The sequence below is a fragment of the Podarcis melisellensis genome, assembly GCF_964234715.1.
Source record: "Podarcis melisellensis genome assembly, chromosome: 9".
Lineage (NCBI taxonomy): Eukaryota > Metazoa > Chordata > Lepidosauria > Squamata > Lacertidae > Podarcis > Podarcis melisellensis.
The window spans coordinates 73,094,017-73,113,741 of NC_138541.1; the positions used below are offsets into that span (position 1 = coordinate 73,094,017).

A 19,725-nucleotide genomic window follows, 5' to 3' on the forward strand; every position below is an offset into this window, starting at 1 on the left:
TTAGAAGTGACAGGAAGAGAGAGTCTTTAGAGCAAGGTGTGCTGGGAGGAAGAAAGGGGAGAAGAAAGACTGGGCTCCATCTTGGGCAGGCTGGCTGAAGGGAGGCTAGGAGAGAGGCCTTGGACTACAGGGCTGCACTGCTGTGGGGAACAAGTCCCTCTGGAAATGACCCTTCTGTAAGATCCGGACTCCCTCCATGCAGACAGAAGGTATGAATAGATGACTAAACCATATTCCTTAAAACTATGGCAGTCTTCACCGTATCTCAATTCTCCAGAGCAACACAGACCACATATGAGTGCCTGGCATCCCAGCCCCCCACCCTGGGATCTTGCTACTGCTCAATAGTGAGTGGGGATGGTGCCCAACTTTTGTAACAATATTTATATCCTATCTTTTCTCCAAGGAACTCAAGGTGGCATACATGTCTCCCTCTCCACTGTATCCTCAGAACAACCCTGTGAGGTAGTTTAGGCTATGAGACTGTGACTGCCCCTCCCTGGGAAAACTTTCCAGGCTTTTTTTCATAGCATATGTTGGATCTCTGAATGCTGAAGATGCAGATCTACCCCCATTCTTTGCAAGGATGTTTGTGGAATAGCCTCGTCCAACCTCGCAGGGTCAGGTTTTGTGAACTATAAAACAATGGAAATTAATAATAAAACCTTCTCTATTCTTCACATGAGATGATGGTGATGGTGATTAGGAGATTCCTATACCAAATCTGATTAGGAGCAATGCTCAAGTGAGCTACTGCCCTTAATTGGTAACATTGATTTTTGCCTCATCTGCTTGAGAAACTCATCAGCCTTGATAAAAGCTATGAATGTACATTAGATTAGTTAATCAAGTTGAAGATCCCATGTGGGCGCTTTCAATTTGGATGCTGGTGGTATAGGAACATAGGAAGTTGGCGGGTGCCATGTCAGGCCAGGGGTCTGTCTGACAGCATTTTCCTCTATGGAAGACAGCAGTGCTTCATGATTTCAGAGAGAGGCTCTTCACAGTCTACCTTGGTGATTCCAGAGATGGAAGCAGGGGCCCTTTCCATGCAAAGGAAGGACTCCACCACTGAGCTGCATCCCACAGATAATTTTAATAAAGTCTTGGGGCAAGGGGTTCATTAGTTTTAAATGCATGGTGAGGATATGGCATAAATTGTCCTCCTACCTTTCCTACAGTCAACCTATAAGGAGTCAGTGCAGTGTGATGGTTAAGAGTCTGGTTAGGACCTGGGAATCCAGGGTTCAAATCCTCACTCTGTCATGAAGCTCATGCGTGACCTTGGGAGTCAGTCACTGCCTCTCCCAGCCTAACCTACCTCACAGGGTTGTTGTAGGGATTAAATGAGGAAGAGGAGAACCATGTGCTCTTTGGAGAGAAGGTGAGATGCAAAAGCAATGCAATGCAGTGTTCTGCTTCACTGTTCTGATAAAAATAATTGAAAATCCCCTCCTGCTTGGTGCACATTGGCCCTGAGGGATTTTAATTACATGTGCTAATGAGTCTGCCTCCTTTTCTTTCTTTCCCAGGCATTTCCCTGATCGTGGCCGACAAAGACACCAAAGAGATCTTGGCCAAATACAGCCTCCCTGTGAAGCACCTGCAACCCTTTCACCACTACCACTGTGCCCTAGTGCTGGTAAGCCATATTCTACAATCTGCTCCCGTTATCTGCCTGGCTGTCCAACCTTGGGCATATGTACTATTGGCTTCTCAGCCCACACCTAACTTAAGGTTCAGAAAGGGCAAGTTGTGCCATCACCATAGGCCTGGACCATTGTGGAAGACATAGATGGTTGCTCACATGTTTGCTTGCTGGGTTCCATTCTCTCTGACCATTAACCAAGCTGACTGGAGGCAATGGGAATTGAAGTTAAGCCATGTCTGGAAGGCTGCAGGTTCCCCACCTCTGTTCGGAGAGCTGCCTCCTCCTCTGGGAAGCTGCCCACATGCTTTGGTGGTTGGGGGAGGCAGACTGGGGTGCAGAGCCTCAAATGTGACCCTTCAGGCCCCTCTATCTGACCCTTGGAGCTCTCCCCAGGCCAAAGCTCAATTACTGTGCTTTGCACACACACACACCCCTCCCTGAGCGTTTTTTAGAACATGTCTGCTAATGCCTCTTCTTTTTTGGATGGAGGTTAGAGAGGGGAGTGGGAGTGTGTGCACACAGTTGCCTGCCAGGCCAAGTTAAATGTGGCATGAGTTGCAGTGCCCACTTCTGCCTGTGGCCTCATCCATGACTGGCCTGTGGCCCTCAGACAGTTGCCCAGGCAGGAATGTGGCGAAGAAGGTGGAGAAGGTCCCCACCCCAGGCTTGGATGATCTATGCAAGCAATCTAAAGGCCTGGCCTGTATGTGCCCTAATAGGTTGCTATCCATCTTCAAAGATGGATTGTCATGAATAAACAAGCGCTTTACTGTACAGAGGGGGAAACTGGGACGCGGGTGGCGCTGTGGTCTGAGCCTCGGGCTTGCCAATCAGAAGTTCAGCAGTTCGAATCCCTACTACGGGGTGAGCTCACGTTGCTCATCCCTGCTGCTGACAACCTAGCAGTTCGAAAGCACGTCAAAATGCAAGTAGATAAATAGGTGCTGCTCTGGCAAGAAGGTAAACAGCGTTTCCATGCACTGCTCTGGTTTCACCAGAAGCGGCTTAGTCATGCTGGCCACATGACCCGGAAAAACCATTCGCGACTAGACTTAACTGTCGGGGTCCTTTACCTTTACCTTTAGGCATGTCTGTGTGGCTCTCAGGGCTCTCTCCAAGTTTCCAGCCTCTCACCTGCTGTTTCTCACCTGGAAGTAATAGTGCCACTGTATTCTGCTCTGGTCAGACATCACCTGGAGTACTGTGTCCAGTTCTGGGCACCACAGTTCAAGAAGGACACTGACAAACTGGAACATGTCCAGAGGAGGGCAACCAAAATGGTCAAAGGCCTGGAAATGATGCCTTATGAGGAGTGGTTGAAGGAGCGGGGTATATTTAGCCTGGAGAAGAGGAGGTTAAGGGGTGATATGATAGCCATGTTCAAATATATAAAAGGATGTCACATAGAGGAGGGAGAAAGGTTGTTTTCTGCTGCTCCAGAGAAGTGGACACGGAGCAATGGATCCAAACTACAAGAAAGAAGATTCCACCTAAACATTAGGAAGAACTTCCTGACAGTAAGAGCTGTTCGACAGTGGAATTTGCTGCCAAGGAGTGTGGTGGAGTCTCCTTCTTTGGAGGTCTTTAAGCAGAGGCTTGACAACCATATGTCAGGAGTGCTCTGGTGGTGTTTCCTGCTTGGCAGGGGGTTGGACTCGATGGCCCTTGTGGTCTCTTCCAACTCTATGATTCTATGAGTCTATGATTCTATCATTCTATGCTTTGCACCCTCCTTGACTATTTCTGCCTGGCCTCGAGCTCTGATAGTGTCTCTTCCTTGCCCAGATGGAGAACAGGGAGGGCTGTGTGAGAATATTAGCATATGTTGCTCCACCCACTTTTGCTTGTGGATCCACACACCACTGTGGATAAGGGACGTGTGGATGAGCCCTCATTCTACTGCATGGAGAAGAGAAGATGTTGCTGCAGGGAGTTCTCACCTAGCCTCTTTCTTGATTTGTTGTGCTCCCATTTGTTGGGAATTTTTCTGACGCAGAGGACTATTTCGAATGCACCATCTGTCTTCCGAGACAGTCCTCTTCTCACCTCCAGAGGAGGCCTCTTTACTTTCCCCGCATGTTGGGATCCAACCTCCTGTTGTTGTTGTTGTTTAGTTGTTTAGTCGTGCCCGACTCGTCGTGGACCAGAGCACGCCAGGCACTCCTGTCTTCCCCTGCCTCCTGCAGTTTGGTCAAACTCATGCTGGTAGCTTCGAGAACATTGTCCAACCATCTCATCCTCTGTCGTCCCCTTCTCCTTGTGCCCTCCATCTTTCCCAACATCAGGGTCTTTTCCAGGGAGTCTTCTGTTCTCATGAGGTGGCCAAAGTATTGGAGCCTCAGCTTCAGGATCTGTCCTTCCAGTGAGCACTCAGGGCTGATTTCCTTCACAATGGATAGGTTTGATCTTCTTGCAGTCCATGGGACTCTCAAGAGTCTCCTCCAGCACCATAATTCAAAAGCATCCATTCTTTGGCGATCAGCCTTCTTTATGGTCCAGCTCTCACTTCCATACATCACTACTGGGAAAACCATAGCTTTAACTATACGGACCTTTGTTGGCAACCTCCTAATTCCAGGCTTACACACTACATTCTGCAGCAGCCTCACTCACAAAAAAGCGTTTTGTTGAAGTTCACTGGGGTCAGGCCCAGGAAATCTTTATGCAAAGGCAATAATCCGTGATGGGAAAATGTTTCAGGTTTTCAAAGCCTGAGAAGTCAGAAGCATGTGCTTGAGTAAATGTGGTAAGCCAGAGCCCAGGGGTCCCTTTAAGAGAGGGGAAGGGCCATCATCTGCTTTGCCTGGGTTTGAGCTCTGACATCTCCAGGCAGGATGGAGTGAGACCTCTTGTCTGAAACCCTGGAGAGCCATTTCCAGGCAACATAGATCAAGTTGGTCTGAGCCAGGCTGCATTCACATGGCAGTTTACAGTCAGGGGAAAAACAATGCTTTCCAGGGTTGTAAAGACTGCGGACAGAATAATTGGGTGCACTCTTCCCACCTTGGATCAAATCTATGCTTCCAGGTGTCACAAGAAAGCTGCAGAGATAGTGCAGGATAGTGTGCACCCTGGAAATGATCTCTTTCAGCTTATGCCTTCTGGAAGAAGGTAAAGGTAAAGGGACCCCTGACCATTAGGTCCAGTTGTGGCCGACTCTGGGGTTGTGGCGCTCATCTCGCTTTATTGGCTGAGGGAGCCGGTGTACAGCTTCCAGGTCATGTGGCCAGCATGACTAAGCTGCTTCTGGTGAACCAGAGCAGCACCCGGAAACACCGTTTACCTTCCTGTGGGGTGGTACCTATTTATTTACTTTCACTTTGAAGTGCTTTCGAACTGCTAGGTTGGCAGGAGCAGGGACCGAGCAACAGGAGCTCACCCCGTCGCAGGGATTCGAACCGCCGACCTTCTGATCGGCAAGTCCTAGGATCTGTGGTTTACGGTAACCCACAGCGCCACCCACATCCCCTTCTGGAAGAAGGTACAGGGTTATAAAGACTGGGACTAGCCACCTGAGAAACAGTTTCTATCCAAATGTGATTTCGGTTTTAAATGTAGTGTAAGGTAGTCTCTGTGGGAGTATATTGTATTGTTGGTTTTTGAATGTCTGATGTATATTTTTTCAATTTCGTTGTTCTGTATGGGACAATGACAATAAAGATTATTGTATCGTTTCGTATCATATTCTGTTTTCATGACTTTCCCCTAACTAAGCATAAGAACATCATATCAGCCTGCTGGTTCAGGCCAAGGGCCCATTGAGTCCAGCACCCTCTTCTCACAGGGACCAGCCACATGCCCACTATGAGAATCTAGCAAGCAGGACCCAGTCACAAGAGCAGCCCTCTTCCCTCCTGGGGCTTCCATCAACTGGCACTCAGAAGTGTTGCTGCCTCCTTCTGTGGAGGGCAGAGCAGAGCCATGTTGGCCAGCAGCCAACAATAGCTTTATCCTCCATGAACTTGTCTAACCCTCTTTTAAAGCCATCTAGGTTGGTTGCCCTTGCTGCCTCCTCTGGGAGGGAGTTCTGTGTTTGTACTCTAGGAAGAAGCTCTTTCTTGGAACTGTCCTGAACCTCTCCCAACTCTGTAATGCAGTATCCTCTTTTAGGTGAAACAACTGGAACGGAACACAGTGAAGCCCCTTCTGGAACCATTGTGGAATATAGTGCAAGTTTAGGACTCTTTCCCGCTTTATGTGCTTCCAGATGAAAATCCATATGGGCCCCAAAGTCCTTCCCTCACAGCACCCCTGAACCTGGGACCTTTGGAACTGCTCGATTGGGGAGGATGGGGCCCTGCCTTGCCCATCTGCCCTCAGCCAGCCCCCACCTGCCTGCTGCCTACTTACTGTACATCTGGTCCAGGGGATAGCAGTGGCTGTCAGCTTCTTCCTCTCCCCCAGACTCAATTGCTGTCCTTGTAGGGAGGAGGAGGGGGACAAACCTAAAACATCAGCTCTGGGCAAGATGGGCTTGTCTTCCTCTGCTTCAGAAGGAGCCGCTGCATCCTGGGCGGGTATGGGGGAGAGGAATTCTGCATTTTTGTGAAGGTTTCACGCAGGGCAGAATGTAACGCCTGTTAATTTCCTCCCTCTCTGCATTAAAAACCTGACCTTTATTCCATACGCCATTTCCCCTCATTTGAGCAGTGATTTTTAAGGAGAGTGCTTGTATTGATGAGGTAATAATGATTAGCTGTCTTGTGGTGTGATTGCTCCAAAGTCCATTTGCAGACTCCAGTGGCCCCAAGATTAGCTTTCCATGCGGTTCTTTGTGTTTCTCCGGCTGATTTATTCATGATCCCAAATGGTCATCCAAAGCTGCTGGCGGCCCAAGCATGGCTGCTTTACTCACATTGAAGAAATCTGTAGGGGGTCACCATTTTGTGGCAAGTCTGCTTATGGGTTTGGGAAGAAAGGGCAGCCCCTCACAGCCCTCAGTTCGGTGTTGGTGCTAGGAATTGTAGTGGCACTGGGAATCATAGCTCTGTGAGAGGCAGGCTACAGTTCCCAGGACCCTTTGGGAGAAACAGTGTGTTTTAAATGTATAACATGTTCTCAGCCCTCGCCTCTTTTCTCTGCTGATCCAAACATTATTTACTTTTCCCACAGAGGTTGGTGGCAGGTCTTCCTGGGCTGCGAAATGTTTAAATGCCAAAGGGGAAAGATTGATGGCATTGATCTTTCTAGACAGGGCACTCCAGAGGACAATGGGCTTTAATTATCAGTGCCTGCTGTTATGGCTGCTCAGGGTCAACGCAGAGTAATCTGGACTGTTGAGAAACTCTTGGTTTGCTGCCTCATTTGCTTGCTCTCTCTCCATTCCCATTTCACCTTAAGCATTTCGTTCTTTCCCGAACAGCCTAGGAAGAAGGACCCAGCGGGGACCAAGCTGCATGTCACCATAATCCGTAAAGGCACTCTCATCCCCCGCTACCCTGGAATGAATTACACAGGCTTGGAGGTAAGGCTCAGGCCGGCAAATCCAAAATGGTGGGCGAGGTGGAATTGGCGTTCTTTGGGACCTCTAAGGAGATGAGTGGCACCAGGCCAGTGCCAAGACCTTTGGGGTCATATGCCCTGAAAGTGCCTGCAGCTGCAATCCTATTTCTGCTGACCAAATAGATTGGCGACAATTTCAGAACATAGAAAGGTGGGGAATTTTCACACAGCATGTGGTGACTTTAAATGAATGGAAACTAATTAATTAAGAAAGGTGTTGACTTGCTGGAATATGTGCAGGGGACAGTGACTGAGATGATCAAGGGTCTGGAATGGATGGATCCTTTCCCTTCCTTCCTCCTTTCCTCTCCCAGTTTCTATCCCTGCTTGCTAGAGATCCTGTCTACATTAATTTTGTTGTATTGGTGGAAATGAGAAAGTGAAGGAATAGGAGGAAACTCTCCTCCATCAGGAATGATTGCGGGCTCCTCCCCCCTTTAAGGTACCTTTTTTAAAAAACCAAACAATTTTGTTACATAGCACCCCAGTCTCTGAGCAGTGAGAATTTCCAGGGGTTCCAGCACTCACTCTAGCTTTTGTCTCCTTGGAAGGAAGGTCGGTGGAGACTGTGGTGTCTTTAGGATAGATTGTTTTATTTGCAAATATATACAACCTGAGCATAACATGGAGGGGCTCACAGCATGAATCCCCCCCCCCATTCTGCTCCTCCATTAGTTGCAGTTGGCCATGATGGCTGGGGCTGATGGGAGCTGATCCCCAACAATATTTGGAGGATGCCACCTGATCAGGAGAGCTTAACGGGGAGGGAGACAATATTACAGATGACAGAGGATAATACTGGTACTGGTGATAGTAGCTTGATTGATGCATAGGAAACTGAGCAGGTGCCCCAGAAACCTGATAAAGGGCAGGAAACTGCAAGAAGGAAGGGAATGACTCATGGTTTCGGTTGTCTCTATACTAATACTCAGAGTATGGGAAACAAGCAAGATGAATTTGAACTCTTGATGCAAAGTGGCTAATATGACCCTAATAGGCACTACTGAAACCTGGTGGGATGAAACTAATAATTGGAATGTAGAAATTGAGGGGTATAACCTGTTCAAAAGGAATAGACCAAGCAGGTAGGGAGTAGCAGCATTATACATAAAGAATATGTACACTTGTGATGAAATTCATGACCTGGAGCATGGAATACCATGGAAAACAGATTGAGGGCATATGGGTAAAAATTGTAGGAGAGGGAAGCAACAAGGACCTTACAGTGGTGTCAGCTATAGACCGCCAAGCCAGACTGAAGACTTGGGTGATGCCTTCCTGGAGCAGATTGCCAAACATTCAAAAAGGTGAGATATAGTAGTTAAAGGAAACTTCAACTACCCCAATATCTGTTAAACTCTGCCAAGAATATAAGGTCCAACAAATTTCTCCCTTGCCTTGCTGACAATTTCATTTTTCCAGAAGAAGCTACAAGGGGATTGACTATCTTGGACCTGGTCCTTACCTACAGGGAAGAACTGATTAATAAAGTGGAAGTACTGTACACCTTGGGAGGAAATGATGATCAGGTCCTCTTGGGTTTCATGACCCAGAGGCAAGGGAAAGCTGAGTGTGGTTGGACATGCACTCTAGACTTGAAAAAGGCTGGTTTCAAAAAGCTTAAGGAACTGCTGGGAAAACTTAAGGAACATAGCTAGAAAAACTCAAAAGATGGGAGTACAAGATGGATGGGAGTTTCTTAAAGGTGAAATATTGAAGGCACAAGGCAGACAATTCTAGCAAGAAAGAAAAGTGGGAGGCATCTAAAGAAACCAGTGGCTGCATAAGGAGCTTACAGATGAGATGTAAGAAGGGAACACATAATAAATGGAAGAAATAAGAAGTTATGAGAAGTCAAAGATGCTAAGAAGTAACATTTAGGGCAGAAGTGAGGGGAAGGGTTGATGATTGTGAACATGTGTTAAGAGCAGAACCAGGTCTTTGGTAATCATCGTTCTCTCTGATTTCAGGTATTCCTCAAGGGGATCAATGAGCCTCTGGAACAACCCGACGGCACTGTCTTAGCCGTTGGGCGGATAGTGAACAACGTCAAAGCTTACATGTAAGTGGGGAGAAATCACAACAGGCTGCTAAGAATAGAATCAAAGAACTGTAAAGTTGGAAGGTACCCAAAAGGGTCATCTAGCAAACTAAGGCTGAATCCGGCCCAATTGCCTTCTGGATCCAGCCCACGGACAGTCCGGGAATCGCTACATGGATCTGATTCTGATCATTCGGGCTGCACCATTCTCCCCTCTCCCTCACACACCACAGTGGCGCCTCCTCCCTCCCTCCTCCTGGCTTCTCCCTGCCCTGCCTAGAGAAGGAAGGAGGCTGGGCTTTGTTGGTGCCAGCAGCAGCTTGAGTGGCCACCATTTTAAGCAGCCCCTCTCCAGAGCCCTTTCACGCACCGCTCTTCATCACTCATTCATTTCCCCCCCAAAAATATAGTCTGACCCCCCACAAGGTCTGAGGGACAGTGGACCGGGCCCCTGCTGAAAAAAATTTCCGACCCCTGATTTAGCCCAATCCCCTGCAATGCAGGAATTCCAGCTAAAGGCACATGAGGGGGGACAGGATGGGACAGGGCAGTTCTATACATGTCTTAATCATAATCCTAAGCATCTTTGCCCAAGAGGACATAGATTCTGCCTTAGTGCAGATCCTACCAAACATCCCTGGTGAGTGAAAGAGAGCCACTCTCGGTCAATGTAGGCAACTAGCTAACTTGAACTTTCTGAACTGCAGCTGTCCAGAAATGAAAAACAAACCAAAATGCAGCCATTCGTCAGAAGTCACGCTCTCCCAAATATCGCAGTGCAGTTCTCCAGCCTAGTAGTATTGGCAAAAATGCATATACAGAGATAACGTGTTCATATGAATGGACGTATCGTGACTGTAGCACACAAAAATTCATTGTATTGGGGGAAATTACTTTGCCAAATGTGCATATTAGATGTGCATCCAAAAAGTTGTGTGTTAGGAGAAATTAGCACTAAAATGCTGGTGAATTTTTATGAAGACTATTTTTAAAAAGCAAATTGATGTGGAAATGTGGAGAAGTGAATTTAAGATGGAAGGAGCAATGGACAGACTTTCCCACCCTTGCTTCTGAGGAAATGGGCCTAGAGTTGTGTTGTCATTCTTAGACATCTGGCAATACATTTCTGAAGGTGTAGCTGCAAACAACCCCTATAATTCCATTCTCCCCCTCCCTTCCTCCCTCTGAAGGAAAGAGATGAAGGCCCGGCCGCTTTATGATCACCCGGTCCCAGAGAAGGACATCACCTTCCCAGATCCTCCAACGGAGGCTTTTGAGGTCCCACAAGTCACCAACCAAGGACACCCGCAGGTACTAGCCAAGTGTCGCTTGAAAGTTTTCTGCCTTGGGGAAGGACATAAGGAGAGATAGGGAGCCTGCTGGATCAGGCCAATGGCCAATCCAGGCCAGCATCGTGTTCCCACAGTGGCCAGCCCAAAGTATCCAGAGGTGGATTTAGGGCAGCACAACCAGTTCCCCCTCACTGGGCGCTGAGCAAAGGAGGACACGGCAGAGCATCACACAGAATGCAAGGCCAGAAGTGGAGGGAGCTGGATTTTGGCCTCACACAGGGCACCACTGAAATTTAAAAGGCCAAACACACCCCTGTGCATGGCCCATCTGTCCATTCATCCATGTCCATATCCTCCATCCCTCCCTCCCTCCCTTCCTCCCTTCCTCCCTTCCTTCTCTCTTGCTCTCTGAGCTCAGGGCTGCACAGAAAGAGGTGGAGGCCCCTACCTGAGGCCCATGGCTAGTGGGTTGCACAGTTGCATTGGAGAGGCTTGAACTGCTCTCCCCAGCATGACTCAGGCACAGCAGGAAGAAATGCTGCTGGAGGGCCCTGAGTGTGCTTGCTTGCTTTGTTTGTTTGTTTTGCTCTTCATCCAATTTGTAATTGGAGGGAGGATTTCAGGCTTGCTCACACAGTACCTATCCCCCTTTTCAGTTCCTCCAAAGCCTCTTCGTGGACCACATCTACCTTACCTCTTGCATCCCTTCCTGCCAAGATGAAGGAAGCTGCCATCCAAAACAGATTCCTTTTGGCTCCTACAACTTAAGAAACAATCCCTCAGGGGATGAACCAGTGGGGAGGGGGGAAATTAGCCTAAAGAGGAAGACATTTGCAGCCAAGTCCCATCAAAAGGGGGTTCATCCTGATTCAGCTGACAGCCTCTTTGATGAGGCCTGGTGCCAAACAAAGCTGGCAAAAAGGAGGCAGGTTTGGCGGCATAAATGATTTAGTAGAGCCATCTGGGCTGAGAAAATTTATTCCTTTCGTCACACACCCTGTTAATTTTCTTTAAAAGCCCTGGTTGAATGTTGGTTTTAAAGAAGGCTTTTCAATTAAATGGCCCAGTGGAACTGGCCAGTCTCCCTTCTCAGCTCTTTTGCAGATTTGTTGTGTAGTATTAAAAAAAGCTACCTTTGCACTGATTGGCAGCAGCTATCCTGGGAGGTGCTGTGGTCTAAACCACAGAGCCTTGGGCTTGCTGATGAGAAGGTCGGCAGTTCGAATCCCCGTGATGGGGTGAGTTCCCGTTGCTCAGTCCCAGCTTCTGCCAACCTAGCAGTTCAAAAGCACGCCGAAAAGTGCAAGTGGATAAATAGGTACTGCTGCGGCAGGAAGGTAAACAGTGTTTCCGTGCGCTCTGGTTTTCGTTGCACCAGAAGCAGTTTAGTCCTGCTGGCCACATGACCTGGAATGCTGTCTGTGGATGAGTGGCGCATCCCATAGTCACCTTTGACTGGACTTATTCATCCAGGGGTCTTTACCTTTCTTTTTTATCCTGGGAGACAGCCCTTCTCCTGCCTAAGCCAGAGATACCAGGGATTGCACCTCAGTCCCTTCTGCATGTAGTGCGCTCTGTCGCTGAGTGGGAATAGAGGAGAAATTCTGTTCAGTTTGCATTAGAAAGCAAGCTCATCTAAGCCACCCTTTCAGAAATAATGCACAGGTGGACACATATAAACATCCTTTAAAATTCACAGCTCTGAGTGCAGTTCTTCATTGGGTCAGGTCTTACCCTCTAGAGCAGGAGAAAACAAGCTTGCTCCATCCTCCATGTGACAAATATTTGAATCTGACTATCATATCTCCTCTCAGCCCCTCTTTTCTAGGCTAAACATACCCAGTTCCTTCAACCATTCCTCATAAGACTTGATTTCCAGACCCTCGATCATCTTGGTCGCCCTCCTCTGCACAACTTCCAGCTTGTCAACATGTCCTTCTTAAACTGTGGTGCTCCAAACACACACAGTGTGGACAATGCTGAGCTTAACTCAGTATAAGTCAGCCTTCTACATTCTTATACACCATGCTCCTCCATCTTCAGAGGGGTATACTTTGAATTCAGTTGGCATATCATGGAAGCTTCTGCCAGGCCATGACTTTAAGAACAGGAGAAACAGCTGGGAAGGGAGAAGAGGAATTTTTTTAAAAAAAACATTATAAGTTATGTGACTTTGTTTCCGAATTAGAGACTTTTACCTTTTTTTAATGTATTGTGATATTTTATGCATTGTGACTTGCTGTTGTTTTTATTGATTATAGTTTAGTAATGATTTACTGTAACTGTTGAGAATGAATTTCTGTTTAGTTATTATTTGATGATACTGTGAGAGTTAATTTTATTGTGTACTATTATATTCTCATGGATCATTGAGTATTACTTTTATAGGTTGTTTAGCCTCCAATCATATTTTTTTGCTATGACTTTTGGGATTGGATTGTTATAAGATGCCTGGTCTTTGCTGTATATTTTGTTGTTGCGTCAGGGTGGCCCTGTGGTCTAACCCACAGAGCCACAGAAGGTTGGCGGTTCAAATCCCCGCGACGGGGTGAGCTCCCATTGATCGGTCCCTGCTCCTGCCAACCTAGCAGTTCGAAAACATGTCAAAGTGCAAGTAGATAAATAGGTACCGCTCCGTGGGAAGGTAAACGGCGTTTCCAGGCACTGCTCTGGTTCGCCAGAAGTGGCTTAGTCATGCTGGCCACATGACCCAGAAGCTGTCTGCAGACAAACGCCGACCCCTCGGCCAGTAAAGCGAGATGAGCACCACAACCCCAGAGTCGTCCACGACTGGACAACTCTGGTCAGGGGTACCTTTACCTTTTTGTTGTTGCATCAGCTCGCAAACGGTCTCATGCGTAGCAACACAGAAAGGTCCTGAACAATCTGAATGTGAAATGAAAAATGCAATGAATATGTGCAACAGTGCTGGAAGGATATTGCCAGGTTCTGGGTTCCAATCCTCACCACCTCCAGGTGGGGCTGCGACTCTGCTCAGCCTGAAACCCTGGAGAGCTGCTGCCAGGCAGTGTAAACCATACTGAGCTCAATGGACCAAGGGTCTGACTCTGTATGAGGTTTCCTCCTACCCTTTGAAAGCCACACTTTCCTTACAGGAAAGCCAGTGATTTTGTTCCTTTTCCCAGGGCAGGCAGGGCGATGTCTTCATTTTAGCCTTGGGATCTGACTGATCCGTAATGGGAGGTTAGGGTATTTTCTTCTTAAGGGGCAACTTCTGAAAGCTGATATCTCTTATTTAGCCTCAGAAGCAAGAGGAGGATTTAGAGAAGCAAAAAACAAGAACGCAACACCTCCACCCCCAACCCAGTGTGGTTTGCTTTACATACCATAAATCATGCTTGCCGCACACAGGGTTGCATTTAGCAATTGAATTACAAATTAATCCGCGGAGGGAATTGAACTGTCATGGTATTTCCTCGCCCTTCTTCCCCCCTCCCTTCCCTATGTGCTTTTTGGCAAGCCATTTAACTCCTTGGTGCACAACATGGGCTGAGCATGCTTATGGCTAGAGGGCATACAGTGGTGTCCCTTAGAAATAGAGTATGGGGCACAATTAGCTGTCCAGACATTGCACTCCTTGCATGAGTTTTGGAAATAGTGGCCAGTTTTACTCTAAGCATTGCTCCAGGGGAGCTGAAAGTCCATTTCTAAAGACTGTTGTTACGCCTCTTGCATTCTTTAATGGCAGTGGCGTAGCGTGGGTTGTCAGCACCTGGGGCAAGGCAAATAATTTGCGCCCCCTAACCCGTGGATTTGCGCCCCCTAACCCTAACCCCCAGATGTTGCGCCCAGTGCGGCCGGCCCCCCCTGCACCTGCCATGCTACGCCACTGTTTAATGGCAAGCCCAACCCACCTTTGCCATCTCTGCATTTTTTATTCAGTGCATGGGGGGGTGTCTTGGGGTTGAGACTGCATGTGCTCCCAGTGCCCTCCTCCAGCACATTCAGGGGCCCCCCAACCTGGACATATGTTCACTGGGGCAGATTTGCATATACAGTGGTACCTTGGTTTGCAACCATTTTGGATTACATCCCCGACAAACCCTGAAGTGTATGTCCCTTCTTTCGGATTACTATCAATTTTTATTTTTTTGGGAGGCCCCATTAGCGAAAGTGCGCCTTGGGTTACAAACTCTTTTGGTTTACAGTCATACCTCATGTTACATTTGCTTCATGTTACGTTTTTTCAGGTTGCGTTCCCGCGGCAACCTGGAAGTACCGCAAAGGGTTACTTCCGGGTTTCGCCGCTCACACATGCGCACAAGACCAAATTGCGTCGCTCACCTGCACAGATACAGCGCTTCAGGTTGTGGGCTTTTCATGTTGTGAACGGGCCTCTGGAACGGATCCCGTTTGCAACCAGAGGTACCACTGTACAACCGGACCTCCGGAACGGATTATGGTTGTAAACCAAGGTATCCCTGTAGTTAAGTTCAGTCAGAGTGGAGCTCACAGTGTGGTGCAATGGGGATTAAATGAGTGGAATAACCATGTACCATTGAGCTCTTTAGAGGAAAAGGTGGGATAGAAATGCAATGAATCATCGTCATAACAAAGTATTTCACAAAGTGTGAAATAGGTAGAGTTAGCATTTGGTTACAGGGAGCAGATGGCTCCCTTGTTACAACATCTCCACTGGCTGCCAGCCTGTTTCCAGGCACAATTCAAAGCGCTGGTTTTGACCTGTAAAGCCCTACATGGCACAGGCCCAGGCTATTGGAAAGACCACATTCCCTCATACTTACCTGCCTGGGCTCTGAGAACTTTTTTGTGGGGGGCTGCTCTTGGCCCCCCCCCCCAGGGACTCCTGGTGGGGACACAGAGAGGGCTGCCCCCAGGCAACTTTGGAACTCCCTCCCTAGAGAAGCTAGACTTGGCTTCCTCCTTGCTGTCCTTCTGCCGGCAGGTGAAATCCCTTTTCCAACAGGCTTTTGGGAACTGGCTGCTTTTAATGAAAGAGATGGTGCTGTTATGCTTTTTATTGTCATTATCGGTATGCCAAGGCTTTGTAAGAACAACAGAAGCAAGTGGTAAGAGAAAGAGCCATGGAGATCTTGTAAACCGCCTTGTGCCTAGCAATGCAGGAAAGCAGTATACAAATCAAAAGTGAAATGGATTTAATTTGTGTTAGTGTTTAATTGTGTTTTAATGATTCCCCGCCTCCTAGGTTTTTAGCTGTTTCTGTTTTAGCTGCAAGGTGCCTTGAGCCCCTGTCTGGGGGAAAGGCAAAATAACAGCAATAATAACTGCCCCACCTTTGATCTGCTCCCAGTTGAAAGCCGGAGGGGAGAGGAGAGAGAGAGAGAGAGAGAGAGAGAGAGAGAGAGAGAGAGAGAGAGAGAGAGAGAGAGGCTTCCATGGTTTCCCCTGTGTACAAAAGGTTGATCGATGCACTTAGCTCTCTGGATCTCTGAGGGAAGGCCGAGCTCTGCTTAGGGAGGTTAATGGCTTTCCACGGGCGAATCTTATGTGGCGGCTAATCAGCTTCGATCCTTCTGCCACCCCAGCGGTGTCCCCCCCCCCCCACTGTCACTCTGTTGACTCTGTGGTCAAGCTGACATGGGCATCTCTCCTCTCAGGGTGCTGAGGTGAGAGCAGCCATTGCCCAGGTTAACCCCTTCTGAGAATGCTTCTGCCTAAATAAAATTAATTGGAGTTCTTGTTATTACATATACCAAGAAAAAAGCACACCAAGAACTCAGGCCAGTGTAAGTTTCCATAGTGGGAGTGGTCCCTACTCGCAAATCAATAGTAACAAAAACTAATCCATTCAAAAGTATGTATTCTGACAAGGACTACAAATAGAGATTACAAACTCTAACAGAGATTACAAGCTCAAACTCATAAAAATAGGTATAACACAATTATTCATTACAGAATTAGGGATAAGAGTTGATAAGTAGAGATAAGTTCACGTTAGTCTAGATTCGTCGTGGAGGTCTTAGTTTCAATCACTGAGCAGAAGTCAGAAGTCAATTAAGTTTGATGACTTTCAGATAAATATATCCTGTTATTTTCTACGTTTCTCAAGCATAACAAGTGTGGGTAGATCAACGTCTATCTTGAGCTTTTCTGTGCATTTTCAATTTGGAAATATTGAAATTGAAAGTTTTCAAACTGACATGACCCTTTAAAAATTAGCTGATGAAGGTGAATACATCGAAACAGGGCCCTGTCCTGGTTTCTAATCCATAACTGACTTCTTGGTGTGCTTTTTTCTTTGTATAAATGAAATAAATAGCTCTCAGCCTTGATGATGTGTTATAGAATTGTAAGGAAGCCAGAACAGCCTACTGCTGGATCAGGTCAGTGAGCTATCTAGTCCAGCATCCTCTTTTCACAGTGGCAAACCAAATGCTTATGGGAAACCCACAAGCAGGATCCGTGCACAAGAGCTCCCTTCCCCTCCTCTGGACTCTAGCAACTGGTCTTCAGAAGCACTGTTGTCTCCAACAGGTCACCATCGATGGTCACCATCTATAGCCCTCTCATCCTCCATGAATTTGTCTGGTCCTCTTTTGAAGCCATCTAGTTTGGTGACCATCCCTGCCTCTTACAGGAGTGAGATTAACTATGTGCTGCATGAAGAGGGGCTGTCTTTTATCTGCCCCAGAGTTGCAAAGGCACTCGTTGAGTGTACCACCAGATTGCCGATAGCTTGCCATGTACCCGCTGTTAGGATATTGATATTCCGTTCCACCTTAAGAACAGGCATGTGGAGTTGTTGTATGTCACATGTCTGTTTACTTCCAGCACAGCTTGCTGGGAACTTCCGTTGTGTATAGCTTTTTCTTATGCTTCTTACTCTTGGACATGAAAGAGAGCAGACATGTTTTTCTTTGTCCCGAACTATGCTGAACAAAATGCTTGTAAATATGTTTTACATATGCCTCTGTCCGCCACTTCTGTTGTGTGTTATTCACTCTGCTGACTGAGGTGTGCTCAACCTTCTGAAGGCTTTTGAAGCTGTGTGCCGCTGTTTTGATGCTGTTCCAAGGACCAAAGTTTGCCCGGCTGCCAGCCAGTGGGCTGGAGCCAGCTGGGGGCCTGCAAATTGCCCCCCATTCCCTTGGACACATCCCAGCACCCACTGCTCCACTTTCCAAGGCTGGTCCTCTTGGCCTCCCTCCTCTGCACACGTTGTAACGTCGCCATCTTTATAATCCTATCAAAAGCACAACAGAAGGAAACAGATTCATCAAGCATTTATTATAATTCAATACAAACTCATGGTGATGTAGAGTATCAGAAACAGTTGCTGAGGACCAGCCCTCTGTCTGCTGACACACACACACACAAACACCTCTGGGAAAGGGCTCCTCACATGCCCAGGCAGCAAAATATTTCAGCCTCTTTAGTCCTGATTTCTTTTTTACTCTCAGAGACAGGAATTGACCACTTGCATAATGTTTTCAGAGGAATGTGGAAGCAGGTTCCATCAAAGGTCCAGATTGCCTGGGACTTTTTTTCTCTTTGTGGGATATTGAAGATCATTCCTTTTTTAAAAAAATAATATTTTATTAGGTTTTAACAAAAAGAAAATTTTTTAGACAATAGATAAAAAACACAAGAAAAATATAAAAACACAAAAATACAAAAGTACAATCATTTAACATATACGGGGGGGGGGGAATAAAAAATAGAAATCCCTCTTTTTAATTCCTCTCCATTCATTAACTTATTTTCTGACTTCCTCACACCTCCCTTTTTTGTATTCCATTTAGAAATTGGTTCAGCAAATTCATATCTTATTTGTTTATCCTTAATTATTTTTCCTCACATATTATAGTTTCAAATTTTCATCTAATACCAATCTATTCTTGCATATTCTTATTTTGCCTTATCACTAGAACCCCTTCACTTCATTTCAATGTCATCAACATTCAAAAATTTTACGTTGTTTCTGTAAATAAATTTTAAAATTGAAGATCATTCCTTTCCGCTGTCCCTTCAGAGGAGAGCACTGGGTTCTTTTCTCCCCGCTGTTGAGGGTGGAGAAATTAGGTGGGAAACCAGATGGGAGAGGGAATAGAATGGAGCATACACAACAGGAACAAGCCATTTGTTCTCTCTTCTGATACCCTGACCGGGCTTCCTCTACTTTTCACTGATCACCAGGTTTCTCCAGCTGCTGGACCTCCTGAGCAGCCAACGTGGAACATGTCCTACCTGTTCCAAGGACGGGATGGAGCAACAGCTTTCTCGGATGATACCGCCCTGGTGATTGAATACTTCAAAAAAAGCAAGTCTTTATCTCTGGGAAGCAAGGGTGGAAATTGATAAAATTATGCCTGGCTTGGAAAGATGAGTGTTTCTCTCACCCTTGTAGCGCGAAAATTGGCAGATGCACAATGAAACTGAACGCTGGAGGATTCATAAGTCTTTCTTCACACAGTGCATAGCTGGCCACGAACTCAGATGGCTTTAAAAGAGGATTGGACAAATTTATGGAGGAGAGGGCTATTAAGCATGAGGGCTGTATTCTGCCTCCACAGTCAGAAGCAGTGATGCTAGAAATTGCAAGAGGGGAGAGTGCTCTTGGGCTCAGATCCTGCTTGCAGGTTTCCAATAATAGGCATCTGGTTGGCCCCTGGGAAAACAAGATGCCAGACAAGATGCGCCTGATCCAGCAGGCTCTAGCGATGTTCTTAACAAAGTTTTGACCCCAGCCTCCCCCTTGATGAGTTCTATTATAGCAGCAGCTAGGCTAAGGAGGAGCAAGCTGAGAGGCAGCGCAACCCCCCCCCCCCCCGCTTGGCTGTAAGTAGGAAGGCAGACTGACCTGGTGGGGCAGTGCCTAACCTGCCCCTCTGGACCAGCCCCCCAGTGAGATAAGACCATTTGGGAGTGTGAAATGATTGGTGGGGGATTGTCAAGATGAGATGTGGCGCTTAGCAGCACATCAGTATGCAGATGACACCCAGCTCTGCCTCTCTTTCACATCAGAACCAGTGAAGGCTGTGAAGGTCCTGTGTGAGTGTCTGGAGGTGGTTGGAGGATGGATGGCGGCTAACAGATTGAGGTTGAATCCTGACAAGACAGAAGTACTTTTTTGGGGGGGACAGGGGGCAGGCGGGTGTGGGGGACTCCCTGGTCCTGAATGGGGTAACTGTGCCCCTGAAGGACCAGGTGCGCAGTCATTTTGGACTCACAGCTGTCCATGGAGGCACAGGTTAATTCTGTGTCCAGGGCGGCTGTCTACCAGCTCCACATGGTAC

General features: G+C 47.2%; 1 protein-coding gene across 3 annotated transcripts in view; it reads left to right on the top strand.

Annotated features, from left to right (window-relative positions):
* The window catches only part of CCDC33 (coiled-coil domain containing 33), a 153,264-nt gene that overhangs the window by 51,557 nt on the left and 81,982 nt on the right, over nt 1–19,725 (top strand). For all 3 annotated transcript variants that reach the window (XM_081925556.1, XM_081925557.1, XM_081925558.1), the window contains 5 exons: nt 1,533–1,642; nt 7,014–7,115; nt 9,124–9,215; nt 10,385–10,505; nt 18,626–18,749. In XM_081925556.1, the coding sequence (XP_081781682.1) occupies nt 1,533–1,642; nt 7,014–7,115; nt 9,124–9,215; nt 10,385–10,505; nt 18,626–18,749 (549 nt within the window). The remainder of the gene's footprint in view (nt 1–1,532; nt 1,643–7,013; nt 7,116–9,123; nt 9,216–10,384; nt 10,506–18,625; nt 18,750–19,725) is intronic.